We start from the raw sequence: 14,384 nt of genomic DNA on the forward strand, positions 1-14,384 counted from the left end.
CTCCTCCTTCTTGGAACACTATCCCATGGTCAAAGAATCCAAAGCCTTCTCTGCAACACCACCTGCATAGCCATTTGTTGACTTCCATGATTCGACGGTCTCAACCCAGGCCTTTTCTTTCCATGGGGAGGATGGACGAGAACACCACTTGCGCCTCAAACTCCTTTATCCTTTTTCCCAGAGCCACGTAGTCTGCAGTGATCCACTCAAGGTCATTCTTGACGGAATCATTGGTACCCACGTAGAGAAGCAGGAAGAGCTAGCGATCTGAGCGCTTGATGAATCTCGGCATTCTCTCCGTCACGTCGTGAATCCTAGCTACTAGCAAGCAGCAGACTTCTCGGTTTTCCTGGTCGGGGCGGCAGATAAATGACTCAGTCCCGCTGAGGAGAGAGTATCTGACCACCACCACCCGCCTCCTCCTCTTGGGAGCGGTGGTCGTGGAACCCCCATACCTAGGACATTGCATCTCATGCCTTCCAATTGGTGGAGTCTCCTTCTGCTCCCTTCCCTCAGATGTATCATCTAGTCCATTATCCTCATAAGTACCTGTGGAGAGAACATGAAAACGGTTGCTTACCTGTATCTGTTTTGCTGGTACATGGACGCTCCCCTTTCTTCTTCTGGAGGTCACATGCTGCCAGATTTCTTCACCGTCCTTCTGTCCCTGCTGCGCAGCCTGCTCTGAATCTTCAGAATTTTGTGTCCGTAGAAACATACCCTGACGTCTGTCCAGGAAATCTTCAGTTTCTCTTATGCACCGCAAGGTCGATACTTGTTTCTCCAGACCTTGAACCTTCTCTTCCAATATAGAGACCAGCTTGCACTTTATACGGACAAAGTCGCTTCTGTCCTGTGGAAGAAAGACAAACATGGCACATCCAGTGCAGGTCACAACAGCTGAACACTCCCCATCCATATTACCTTCCTTCTACGAGCTTCCTCAGGAGTTGTAATAACTACTCAGAGAAGCTGGCAAGATGTAAGCTTCAGTGGGCTCTCCCCAGGGTATGTCAGTGTATCCAGCACTTTGTTGAGCCTAGGTGAGATGTAGGCATGCACTCAGAATGGGTGCTTGCTCTTTCAGCAACAATGCGCAGCACCATGCTGCCTACTGGTGCCTGAATGCACAATTTTGTGCAAAGACCAGCGTGCCAGCATTATCTCCATTCAAGACATTCTTGAGCTCTTTTGACTTTTGTGCACTTGGCACTTCTGCATTCACTGGGCTTGCAAAAAACAAAACAAACCCATAGAGGATTTGGAGAGGGAAAAGGTGCTGAGAATAAGCCACACACCAAGCCATAAAAATCTGTGTGCAGTTTCCCTACAGAATTTACACCCATTTATATAGCACGCTCCCTATTGGAAAACTAGGATGACTCGGTACTTTTCACAACAGCTGAATGAGTGACAAATAATATTGTTTGCTGAGAAGGGCTTAATTTTCCCCCTCCCATCTAATCAAAACAAATTCATCCCTTTCCTCTCCTCCTCCTTTGCCCAGCTCCTCTTCTTCCACCCCCACTGCACCAGGGTGTGACGGAGAGGTGCTCATCACACTGTATGGAGGACAGGGCTCTGTTTGTGGAGTGCCTTTGTGTTCTGTCAGGTCTCTGCTGCCTGGGGCTAGCCAGAGCTGAGGTCCTGAGGGGCCATGTAAGGAGAAGCAGCATCTGAGGCATCGCTCTGAGCTCTCACTAGTTTTGCTGTGTTGCCTATGAGATTTCCCCTGGCGTGGGAGGATCGTCAGGAGCTGGAGAAGGCTCTGCAGAGTGGCATCTTTCCGGACTTGATTCTCCTCTCGCTTACCCCAGTGCAAGCCAGGAGTTGCTCCACTGAAATCAGTGGTGTTAACATAGGGTAAAATCAGTCTGCGGGGTGAGGGAGCGGGCCCTCTGTCTGTGGAGCAGCACAGAAAGGGGTCCAGGAGGCTGGAAGTAAAGTATGTCTGCAGGAGACTGCTCGCCGTCCTTGCCTCACTGTGTGCTCTCCAGAGCATAGCCCTCTGGGAGGTGAGAATGGGTAGTTATTTCTGAGGCTCTCAGTTATTGCTGGCTCATGGGAAAGCTGCAGATGGCTTTGTCTTCACTAATAGACAGTTAACTCAAGTTAAGAACACACCTTTCCTTTCTAGTGGAAACACGGTCTGGTTGTGCGCGCAGCCCCATCCTGTGGGGGCCCTGATCTCAGCGGGGGCCTCTGGGTGCTCCTCTGATGATGACTAATAAAGCCGACTAGGAGGGGGCATGCAGCAATGAGCTGCTGCCAGGAGGATGGGGTTGCAGGTCCCTACCTACCTGATGCTTTCACTGCACCCCTTGCCCTGAGCTGGCAAGCCTGGTGCTAACGGGCTGTTCTGGTCCTGGCCCAGGGAAGTCGAGGCTATGGTGCACTCTCTGGCTACTTGGAAAGCTTTAGCCTCGTGCTTGTCACTGGGTCTGAGCCCTGAGAGCATGGAAATGGTGAGCCTCCCATACCAGATGAGAGCTCACAGGGCTGGCGCTCCAGCTGGCAGCAATGGGTGGTGCTGCGAGGGAGCCCCCAGTCTCAGGGACACCTCAACAGCTGCCCTACAGCAACATCCTGCAGAGCTTAGACACTTTTCCTAACATGCCTTTCCGGGTCCTTCCAGGGCGTTCCTTGTGTTGCCAGGATTGCAATCCCTGCTGGAAAGGGTGACCTCAAGGCCAGCAAGATGGCGGGAGCATCTGTGAAGGTGGCGGTGCGAGTGCGTCCATTCAACTCCCGTGAGATGGGCCGGGATTCCAAATGCATCATCCAGATGACAGGAAACACCACCAGTGAGTAGCAGCCCTGGCCCTGCACACAAATGCCACTGGGGGCTAGGAATGAGGCGGGCTATACCCAGATCTGCATTGATTTCCACTGGGCTGGCTGCTGCTAATGGCAAAACAGCCACTTGAGGTCCTACCGGTGCTTGGGAGAGGACCTCTTCCCACTGCTGCCACCAGTATTGCTAGCCCCAATGTCGTGAGTTAGTCCCCTAAGAATCATGAGTCTGTCCTGAAAATCATGGGAGTTTTTTTTAAATCACACATTTTGGGTTCTTTTTCTTTGCCTTCTGGCTTTTGCACCTCTTAGATGCATATGGGTCATGTTTTCAGGGTTTTCTCAGCACCCGTGAGGACCAGAAAGCTGTTATGTTTTTGTTTTTGTTTTTAATAAAAGCTGAGATTCTTGTGTGATCATAGGCATCCAGGAGCTGGGACTTTAAAAAAAGCCTCAAACATAATGAGCCTGGTGATAAAATCTGAACTTCACACTCCAGATATGGAGCCTGATTGTCTGCCGTGTTGTACGGTGTGGCATCAGTTATGGCTTGTGCAAAGTGGCTGTGAAATACAAGCACTGGGGTGAAGGAGCAGAGAATTGTAATCTGGTAGCAATTTACATCCTCTTTGCTCTTGTTGAGCGCAGATGTAACCTCACTTCTGCAGGCGTAAGGCGGTGGGCCCATGGTGTGGAGCTAATGTTGGATAAACTCTCTTCTTGCTACCTTAGGGGTTTTATCCTGTCTCCCATCAGTGTGGTATCTCAGCATCTTCCATGTAAAGCAATACCAATCGTGAAATCCCCAGTGGACTCCATGGAGCCTGTGGCTCTCCACACTTTTTGGGGTATAAACTCTGCTTGGGGGATGTTTTGGTTGGCTGGTTACTGCTGGTTTGTATTGTTGTTTGAGGTGTCTGGTTAGATGTTGGAGTCGAAGTTGTCATTCTTGTGACAGTGGAAGGGCTCTTTCCTCACAGCAGTCCACTCCATGGGGGGCAGCATGGCCCAGCATCTAGAGCACTAGACTGGGACTCCAGAGAGCTGGGCTCTGTTTCCATCTCTGCCACTGCCTTCCTGAGTGGCTATGGGCAGGTCATTTTATCTCCCTTTGCTTTTGTTTCCCCCTCTGTAAATGGGGATAATGGTACTGCTCTCCTTTGGAAAGCAGTTGGAGATCTACAGATGGGCAATGCTAGGTATTCGTCATCTTCTAGTCAGAGCATCTGTAAGGCATTGTTGAATTATCACTTCAGCTCACCCTAGGGAGAGCCTTCAGATTCGCTGTCCCATTTGATTCATTTGCTTGTAGCACATTATGAAGAGGGCCATCATGGGTTGCTGTTGGCCATACGTAATTTCTCATTTCAGTCTCCCTCGTGTGGCTACCCTCCTTTGGTAACTAGACCATAGTGCAGAGTTACTATAAAATACCACAACCGTCTAGCACAGGACACCACCCTGGCATTTGATTCCTAATGGCAATATACCTTACCGCCTTATACTTCAGCAGGTGGTTCTGACTCTGGTCCTTTGGCTGATGGCTTTTAGGAGATCACCCCTCCTCTCCTTTGGGGGACTCAGAGTATTTTCCTGCACAGAAATCATCAAGCCCTTCCCACTCCCAGTTCACAGAGGTGTCCTGGACCAGCCAAAGCCTCACACCATCTCATATAAGCTGCAACATCACCATGTTCCCTCCACTGCAGAGCTGTATAATGCAGGTGACTATACTGGGTCATCTGGCTGTAACGTTGTCATGTATATATGGGCATCAACGTTACTGGGCTGTCTGGGACATGGTGTATATGCCACTTTTTCCCATTCATGGAAGCACTCTGGTAGTGGCTGCTCCCTTATGGTCATTTGGCCATTGCCACCAGTGCCACCTGGAGTGGATGTTTGACAAATCGAAGGACTATTTCCTGGTGATGCAGAGTCAAATCATCCCCCCCCCCATCCCCGCATCTCTGTAGGGTGCTTATGGCTGTATTGCATAGCTGGATGCTCATAGTTAGTGTGGCAGTCACCTCAATGACAAGGCTGTGTGATGTTCTGGATAGTCATCTAGTGCAGTGGTTTTCAAACTTTTTTCCTCGTGACCCAGCTGAAGAAAATTGTTGATGCCCATGACCCAACGTAATTATATCTTTTGACTAGAGTTTTCATAAAATTTTAATATTGCAATACATTCTAGCTTAACCCACTTTACATAACTAATACTAGACACTAGCCTTAGTAATCCTATGGTAAGGAGAGTGGGAGGTGGCCCAAGGTAGGGCAGAAGGTGGGGTGAGAGCTGCAGGGTGAGGCCAGGGATGAGGGGTTCAGGATGCAGGAGGGGGCTCAGGGCTGGGGCAGAGGGTTGGGATGCGGGGGGCGAGGGCTCTGGCTGGAGGTGCGGGCTTTGGGTTGGGGCCAGGGAGGAGTTTGGAATGCAGGCATACTGCCTCAGGGTTGGGGCCAGAGGACTCCCCCCAGCTCTCTCCCCACCGCTAGCTCCGGGGGAAGGGCCCCTCTCTCTCTCTCTCTCTCTCCCCACCCCTGCCGGCAGGCAGTACGGAGCACGGAGCTCTGGGGGAAAAGGCCCCTTTCTCCCTCTGCACCAACCTCCGGGGGAAGGGGCCCTCTCTCCCCCCGGAGCTCCGTGCTCCCTGTCGGCAGGGGAAGGGTCCCTCTCTCCCACCAACAGCAGTGAAAGCCAGGGGAGAGGCCCGCAGCAGCCCTGCAAGCCCCAACTTGCTCCCCTCCCCAGTTTCCACCCACCCCCTACCTCTCTCCTCTCCAGGTCCTTGATGTGCAACAATGATCATTATAATTTGAATCATCAAGGCAACCCAGTGCCTGACATTCCATGACCCAGTACTGGGTCGTGACCCATACTTTAAACAACACTGATCTAGTGCATCTAAAACACAGCTCAGAATGTGCATACATTGCTGCAAGCTCAGCAATACGAACTAAACATGTGGATACAGCCACTACCCCAGCTGGCCACAGTTCTCTTTAGGGGGGAGCCATACTATAAGAGAGTGGGATATTTCACCCACCAAGATCAAAATGGCTTGTAGGGCATTTCCCCTAGGTAATATTTTAGCAAGCAAGGAACTTCAGTGACTTCTGTGCCCATCTACCATATGCTCTCCAGCTGACATGGCTTGGATGTGCTGAGTTTGTTGGCTTACATTCAAACATATCATGGTTGTGGTAATAAAGCAGAGTCACTCAGGTCCATTTGCTCACCCGTGGCTGGGACCTGAGAAGACTCTTAACAGCAAAGCCATTTGAAATGGGGTGGAAGCTTTCAGAAAGGCTCTAGAATTAGAGTACCATAATCTTTAGCTGACTTCCAAGTATGAGACTTACAAACAGGAATTGATTTCTAAACACTGTATTCTTGGCAGAATTATGGGCGAGATCCTTGGCATAACTCCATTGGCTTCAGTGGAATGATATCCATGTACACCAGCGGAAGACCTGGCCCATCCGTGGTTCTCAGAGGTGGCCTATGGGCCACAGGGTTCTGCAGAGTTGCATCCATTTCGATAGTAAAGCATGCATGGACAAAACTAGTGTGGGTCCAGCTAGCCTAAGAAGGTTAAGCTCTCTCATATTGCTTGCAAAGTTCCCCTGCATGCCTCTCCCTGATTAATAACTGAGATCACTTAACAAGTCTCTTTCTCTGCTGTGTATTTCTTTGATGTAAATTCGGTCATGATTAAATTTGCTGATGACACCAGAATTGGAGGAGTATCAATCATAGTGGAGGGTAGAAGCAAACTGCAAAATGACCTGCTGAGACTAGGTCAATGGAGGGCTGCAATAGATGAGAGAATACTCATTTCTAGTGCATGTAAATTCCTCTGCCATAGATGCCAACTCTGTGGGTGCTCTGGGGCTGGAGCACCCATGGAAAAAAATAGTGGGTGCTCAGACCTACCGGCAGGCCCTGCTGACCAGCTCCTCCCCCTCCCTCCCAGTGCCTCCCCCCGCCACTGATCAGCTATTCAGCAGCGAGAGGGAGGCGCTGGGGGTGGGAGGGGCAGGAAGAGGTTGGGGCCTTGGGGAAAGTGTAGAGTGGGGGCAGGGCCTGCGGCGGAGCGGGAGGTCAAGCACCCCACCAGGGAAATCAGAAAGTCGGTGCCTTTGTCCTCTGCCGAGAAAAAGAGGGGAAATAGAATGCATGATAGGTGGGGGGAAGTAATCAAAGAGCCAGCCTGACTGCAGTAAAGCCGTTTATTTCCATGTTACCTGCTCTGTGCTCTCCTAATATATTTTTGTGTTTGTAAGTAAGTGTAATGGCAACCCTGGCCAGGTCATCTGCAGGGACTGGTAGAGCTAAAGGAGCAGGTCAGGGAGCTCAAGGACAGTAGCAGACTCCTAGACCTCTATACATGGTCCAGCCACCAGCAGGGGGACAAAGAGCCCTGCCGCGTTAGCATGAGAACACAATCACTACGGCTGCTGCAGGGAAGGGCGAGAGTGGGAGAAGTAGTCACTCCGAAGGAGTTGTCCTGTATGGACACAATTGAGAACTGTTGTGATTCCCCCACGTCACGAGAGTTCTTTGCTCTGGAAAACACCTCCCCTCCTTGGTCCACCCAAATGCAGAACTGTTACCCTTCTGATCGTGCTGCAAGGCCCAGTTCTTCTCCTGAGCACTGGAGGAGTGACGTTTGTTGAGTCTCTGCATTTGATCTTGAGGAGGCTAGGTACTGAGTATGGGCAGTTTGTTATTTGTTGGAATAGATCAGGTGGGAGATTGTAAGCATGAATTATTGTTGTGGGGATGGGGGCACAGCCCATGATGGGGGTTTGTGACTGTGATCTAGAATTGGGTGGAAAATGTTGACAAAAACTGAAAATGTGGAGGAAGCCATGCCCTACCCCCGATTGGGCAGAGCTGGGATAGAATCACAATCAACCCACAATGACATAGCTGCAATGTTAAGTCCTGGCATCTTGAAGCCAGCTTGCACTGATGAACAGTACATTACCTAGCTGGACTGGATATCCCCTCTGCTTGAGCCTGACATGCTTTGTCGATAGCAAAGGTAATAATAGTAACTTCGGCCCAAATCCTCAGAGGCACCTAAATACCTTTTGAGGACTTCAGAACCCCAAGGATGGATGCCTGAGTGTTGCCCAAATTTCAACAGAGTTGAATGTGATGCAGCAGGTGCATGAGAGAGCTTCTTAAACCGGGCATGAGACACCTACACTCTTATCTGCCAAGGGGAAGGGACTGCGTTCACATGACCCCCGAGAATGTGACTCAAGCTCTTCCAGCTTTGGAGAGCAGTGTCTCTGTGATGTTCCCCTGGTGTTATCGGGACCAGTGATCTGCTAGGTCACTCCAGTCCTCGACTCTGGGAGCCAGCCTAACCCTGCTCCGCTGTGAGAACCCCCACTCCCGGGCTGTTCACACACAGCCTCTGGGATATAAGCTGCTCCCAGCTATGTGAGTTAGCACTTTTGGCCAGCTGCTGCTTGGATTGTGCAACTGAATGACACTAGCCAATATCTCCGGTCCCAGACACAACCCTAGGAACCTCCATCTTGCAGTGGCCAGTTACGTCTGCTGGACGCTGCAAGCTTATGAGTTCATAGAATCATAGAATTTCAGGGTTGGAAGGGACCTCAGGAGGTCATCTAGTCCAACCCCCTGCTCAAAAGCAGGACCCATACCCAATTAAATCATCCCAGCCAGGGCTTTGTCAAGCCTGACCTTAAAAACGTCTAAGGAAGGAGATTCCACCACCTCCCTAGGCAACACATTCCAGTGTTTCACCACCCTCCTAGTGAAAAAGTTTTTCCTAATATCCAACCTGAACCTCCCCCACTGCAACTTGAGACCATTACTCCTTGTCCTGTCCTTCCACCACTGAGAATAGTCTAGAACCATCCTCTCTGGAACTACCTCTCAGGTAGTTGAAAGCAGCTATCAAATCCCCCCTCATTCTTCTCTTCTGCAGACTAAACAATCCCAGTTCCCTCAGCCTCTCCTCATAAGTCATGTGTTCCAGACCCTTAATCATTTTTGTTGCCCTCCACTGGACTCTTTCCAATGTTTCCACATTGGGGCCCACACTTTCCTTGGCTTTCTTCTTGTTGCCAACATACCTGAAGAAATCCTTCTTGTTACTCTTAACAGTTCATCAATTTAACAAAGAAATTGATATGTACCAGGCTTGTTATCCCAAGGGGAGTCTCTGACAGGCTTAAAACCAAAGTCTTCTGGTAGAATAAACAAAAAAATTTATTAACTACAAAAGATAGATTTTAAGTGATTATAAGTCAAAGCACAACAAGTCAGATTTGGTCAAATGAAATAAAAGCAAAACACATTCTAAGCTGATCATAGAATCATAGAATATTAGGATTGGAAGAGACCTCAGGGGTCATCTAGTCCAAATCCCCTGCTCAAAGCAGGACCAACACCAACTAAATCATCCCATCCAGGGCTTTATCAAGCCAGGCCTTAAAAACCTCTATGGATGGAGATTCCACCAACTCCCTAGGTAACCCATTCCAGGACTTCACCACCCTCCCAGTGAAGTAGTGTTTCCTAATATCCAACCTAGACCTCCCCCACTGCAATTTGAGGCCATTGCTTCTTGTTCTGTCATCTGCCACCACCAGGAACAGCCAAGCTCCATCCTCTTTGGAACCTCCCTTCAGGTAATTGAATGCTACTATCAAATCCTTGCTCAGTCATCTCTTCTGGAGACTAAATAACCCCAGTTCCCTCAGCATCTCCTTGTAAGTCATGTGCCCCAACCCCCTGATAATTTTCGTTGTTCTCCACTGGACTCTCCCCAATTTGTTCACATCCCTTCTGTAGTGGGCAGGGGGAGGGGGAAACAAAACTGGACACAGTACTCCAGGTGTGGCCTCACCAGTGCGAATAGAGGGGAATAATCACTTCCCTCGATCTGCTGGCAATGCTACTACTAATACAGCCCAATATGCCGTTGGCCTTCTTGGCAACAAGGGCACACAGCTGATTCATATCCAGCTTCTCGTCCACTGTAATCCCCAGGTCCTTTTCTGCAGAACTGCTGCTTAGACAGTCGGTTCCCAGCCTGTAGGAGTGCATGGGATTCTTCCATCCTAAGTGCAGGACTCTGCACTTGTCCTTGTTGAACCTCAGATTTCTTTTGGCCCAGTCCTCCAATTTGTCAGGGTCACTCTGGACCCTATCCCTACCCTACAGTGTATCTACCTCTCCCCCCCATCTTAGTGTTATCCACGAACTTGCTTAGGGTGCAATTCAGCCCATCATCCAGATCATTAATAAAGATGTTGAACAAAACCAGCCCCAGGACCGACCCCTGGGGCACTCTGCTTGATACCGGCTACCAACTGGACATAGAGCTGTTGCTAGCTACCCATTGAGCCCGATGATCTAGCCAGCTTTCTATCCACCTTATAGTCCATTCATCCAATCCATACTTTTTAACTTGCTTGCTTGCTGTCAACAGCTTTGCTAAAGTCAACAAATATCACGTCCACCGCTTTCCCCATATCCACAGAGCCAGTTCTCATCCTAGAAGGCAATCAGATTGGTGAGGCATGACTTGCCCTTGGTGAGGCATGACTTGCCCTTGGTGAGGCACGACTTGCCCTTGGTGAGTCCATGTTGACTGTTCCTGATCACCTTCCTCTCCTCCAAGTGCTTCAAAATGGATTCCTTGAGGATCTGATCCATGATTTTTCCAGGGACTGAGGTGAGGCTGACCAGCCTGTAGTTCCCTGGATTCTCTTTCTTCTCTTTTTTAAAGATGGGCACTATATTTGCCTTTTTCCAATTGTCAGGGGCCTCCCTCAATCACCACAAATTTTCAGAGATAACGGCCAATGGCTCTGCAATCACATCAGCCAACTCCCTCAGCACCCTCGGTTGCATTAGATCTGTCCCCATGGACTTGTGCATGTCCAGCTTTTCTAAGTAGCCCTTAACCTGTTCTTTCGCCACTGAGGGCTGCTCACCTCCTCTACATACTGTGTTGGCCGGCGCAGCAGTCTGGGAGCTGAACTTGTCTGTGAAGACTGAGGCAAAAAAAGCATTGAGTACTTCAGCTTTTTCCACATCACCTGTCACTATGTTGCCTCCCCCATTCAGTAAGGGTCCCACACTTTCCCTGACCACCACCTTGTTGCTAACATACCTGAAGAAACCCTTCTTGTTACCCTTCACATCCCTTGCTAGATGCAACTCCAATTGTGCCTTGGCCTTCCTGATTACACCCCTCCATTCTCTAGCAATATCTTTATACTCCTCCCCAGTCATCTGTCCAAATTTCCACTTCTTGTAAGCTTCCTTTCTGAGTTTAAGCTCACCGAAGATTTCACTGTTAAACCAAGCTGGTCACCTGCCATATTTGCTATTCTTTCTGCACATCAGGATGGTTTGTTCCTGCGCCCTCAATAAGGCTTCTTTAAAATACAGCCAGATCTTAACACTTTCAGTGCCTTTACAAACTTAGATGCTTCTCACCACAGGCTCGCTGGCTGCCCTTCAGCCAGACTCTACATTTGATCAGTGCTCCAGTCGCTTGGTTGTAGTGTCTGTAGATGGAGGTGGGAGAGAGAGAGAGCATGGCAAACGTCTCTCCCTTTTATCGTGTTCTTTCTTCCCTCTTGGCTTTGCGCCCCCTTCCGAGTCAGGTGAGCATTACCTCATCGCAGTCCCAAACTGACCAAGGAAAAGGGGGGTGACTCACTTGAGAGTCCAACAGATCCTTTGTTGCAGCCTAGACCAGTGTCCTTTGTTCCTGTGAGGCTGGGCTGAGTTTGTCCGATACATGCCCTGATGAGGTGTAAACTGCCCCTCTGCTCCTGGAGTGTTTTGCCTGGGCTTGTTTTAAGCCATGAGGACACATTTTCAGACTCATAACTATATACATGAAATTACAACCTATAACATTACTATAACAACAATGCTCAGTGCATTATGAGCCTTCTGAAGATACCCGACGTGACACGTTTTGCATTGGATACCACACAGTCATAAGGATGAACATGGGGGTGCAGGGTGTTCCCCCGAGGTACAGAGCATCACAGTCTCCCACAAGCAGGCTGTCTGCTGACACGGTCTCTTTAAAAAGTGCTGAGGAAAGACCCAGCCAAAAGCGAATGTCCATCCCAGCACTCTGTACAGCTCTCCGTGTAACTTCTGTAGAATCGGATAGAAGTGGCCATATGGGGGAAGTGATTAAAATAGACTCCTTCCTTCCTGGATGAAACATCCTACGTCACCAGCTTTGGGTCCGGGTGGATGCAGAAGTAACTAGCCCACACTGAGAGCACTAGTCTTGCTGCCGAGACAACGTAGGGCTTCTGTGGTGAGGCGAATGTCTCAGGAAGTCTTGTGGGCACATTGGTCCAGATGATGTTGACGAGGTTGCTCGCCTTCTGGAATGGGCTGCAGGGAGCTTCAGGAACTCCTCCCCCTTACACAAGGGGGGTCAAGGGTGCACCAGTTCCAACACCACATCCTGAACCCACCTCCTGGTGGATCAGGTGCCATGCCGGCCCTGCCAAGCCCAGCCTGAGTCATGGGGGTCAGGCAGAACTTCAGTTTTGCCTTGTTGGCTGGGAGGCAGGGGTTTGCAGTCCATTAATGGGTTGTGGGCTCCCACAGCACTGTGGATCCAGCTTCTTGTGTCTTGAATCCTTTCACATGCCCACTCAGCCCTCCACTCTGCCGATGATGTGTGCCTGGAGGATCTCTTCTTTCCCTTCTCCCACGTCTGTGCCACCAGGCATGGAACTATCTCCCCAGAGCTGTTCTCAACCAACCTCCTCCTCCCTGCAAACACCTCCCTCTGCCATGTGGCTTGTAAGTGAGTTGATTACACAGACCCAACATGATGAGCACATGCCTTACTGAGTGTCTGTGTGGTCATATTATTGCAACCCCTTGCCCATCTCTACTCCTGCTGTTCTTCTAGTTTACCATCTTCACTTAGAAAACTTGTGTCATGTCTGGCTTTAGCTCAGAAGCTGCTTGGAGAAGGGCTTTATTTCCTGCTGTAAAGTGAATAGCACATTTTTGGGTGCTGCTTATTATTCTAATACAATGGTAGCACCTAGCAATCTCAATTGAGCCCCATTGCACTAGGCACAGTACAGAAAGGTAACAAAGAAGGTAGCCCCGTCCCAGAGAGCTCTCAGCCTATACATCCAACAGGTGGATGAAGACAGTCAGAAGTGGGAGGTAACAAGGAAACAGAATGTGTGTAGCAGAAAAACAGAAATCCCAGCTGGCCACTTGCCTAAACCCCATGCCAGATGAGGGTGACTTGTAGGCATCATGGCAGAGGCAGCTTTTGTAGTATGAATGATTTGGTACCTGCCCAGGTAGGACAGTTGAGTATTTTGTGATGAAAGGAGGTCAGAAAACCCCCTTAGATGTGAATCTTCTAGAGAGGGGATCAAACCCAATGGAGTCAGGCCAGTAACAGGAAATCCCTATATTCCCTGCCTGTCCCAACATGCCATGGGAATTAATTCCATCTGGTGTGTTATAGTCCAGGATTTGCCACACTGCTGCGCCACTGTAGCCTCCTATCCTACCATTGTCATCTTCTCCTGGAAGGAGAATGGAATGTGGGACTGTCAAAGTGGTCGGCCCTTTTAAAGGGGTCAGGCTCAGCTCCACCTGTGACACAATAAGATTCTCTCCCCCCCCCCCCAGTGGTGAGAAGCAGCAAGGTCATGTGACTTAAAGAAGCCTATTAGGGGAAGAGCAGAGGAGCTCTCCCCAGAGGAATTTGTCCTCTCCAGGCTGGGGCGAAGGAGGAGGACTTCTGGAAGGATATGCTGAGAGCTGCTGCTCCATAAAATAGCAGGAAGACAGACCAGACCCTCAGGGAGGGGTTTTTGTGGCTGTTTGGACCTGGAGCGGGAAGGGTTTTTGTTAAACAACTCAGCTGGAGGGCCCGGTCACTGGAGCAGCCAAACCAGACTGGGGAGTTTTTGAGAAGCCCTAAGAAGGGGAAACAGAGGCAGAGCACCACAGAGCCATCTCAGACCATAAAGGGGCTATTGGGATGCAGATGTGACGGGTTAGATCACAGAAACCCAATGGGGGCTGCTACGTGATGGGCAGAAGTAGTCTTGGCACCTGCTTTCCTGCCCTGGCAGCTTGGGACTTCAGTGCGCTGCCTGGTTTGAGCTAGGCTCGCTAGCCTGTTGCAAACCCAGACCCAGGCCTGAACCACATCCCCTACCAGCTGTAGGCTTAAACTGAAATCAGCTTAAGAAGTGTTCCTGTCTTTAACACTCAGATGCCCAACTCCCAATAGGGTCCAAACCCCAAATAAATCTGTTTTACCTTGTATAAAGCATATACAAAGTAAACTCAAATTATTTGCCATCTATAACACTGATAGAGAGATGTGCACAGCTGTTTGCCCCCCCCAGGTATTAATACATACTATGGGTTAATTAATAAGTGATTTTATTAAATACAGAAAGTAGGATTTAAGTGGTTCTAAGTAATAGCAGATAGAACAAAGTGGATTACCAAGCAAAATAAAATAAAACACAAAAGTCTATGTCTAATACAGTAAGAAAACTGAATA

The 14,384-nt window shown here is 49.5% G+C and overlaps 1 protein-coding gene across 16 annotated transcripts in view; it reads left to right on the forward strand.

The window, feature by feature from the left end:
* The window catches only part of KIF1A (kinesin family member 1A), a 222,332-nt gene that overhangs the window by 35,523 nt on the left and 172,425 nt on the right, over nt 1-14,384 (forward strand). For 15 of the 16 annotated variants that reach the window (XM_073360490.2, XM_073360491.2, XM_073360495.2 and 12 more), the window contains exon 2: nt 2,636-2,804. In XM_073360490.2, coding sequence (XP_073216591.1) covers nt 2,636-2,804 — 169 coding nt within the window. Of the gene's footprint in view, nt 1-2,635; nt 2,805-14,384 lie in introns of those variants that run through there. The other variant, XM_073360504.2, reaches the window with a different exon arrangement.

The sequence above is a fragment of the Lepidochelys kempii genome, chromosome 9 (assembly GCF_965140285.1).
Source record: "Lepidochelys kempii isolate rLepKem1 chromosome 9, rLepKem1.hap1, whole genome shotgun sequence".
Lineage (NCBI taxonomy): Eukaryota > Metazoa > Chordata > Testudines > Cheloniidae > Lepidochelys > Lepidochelys kempii.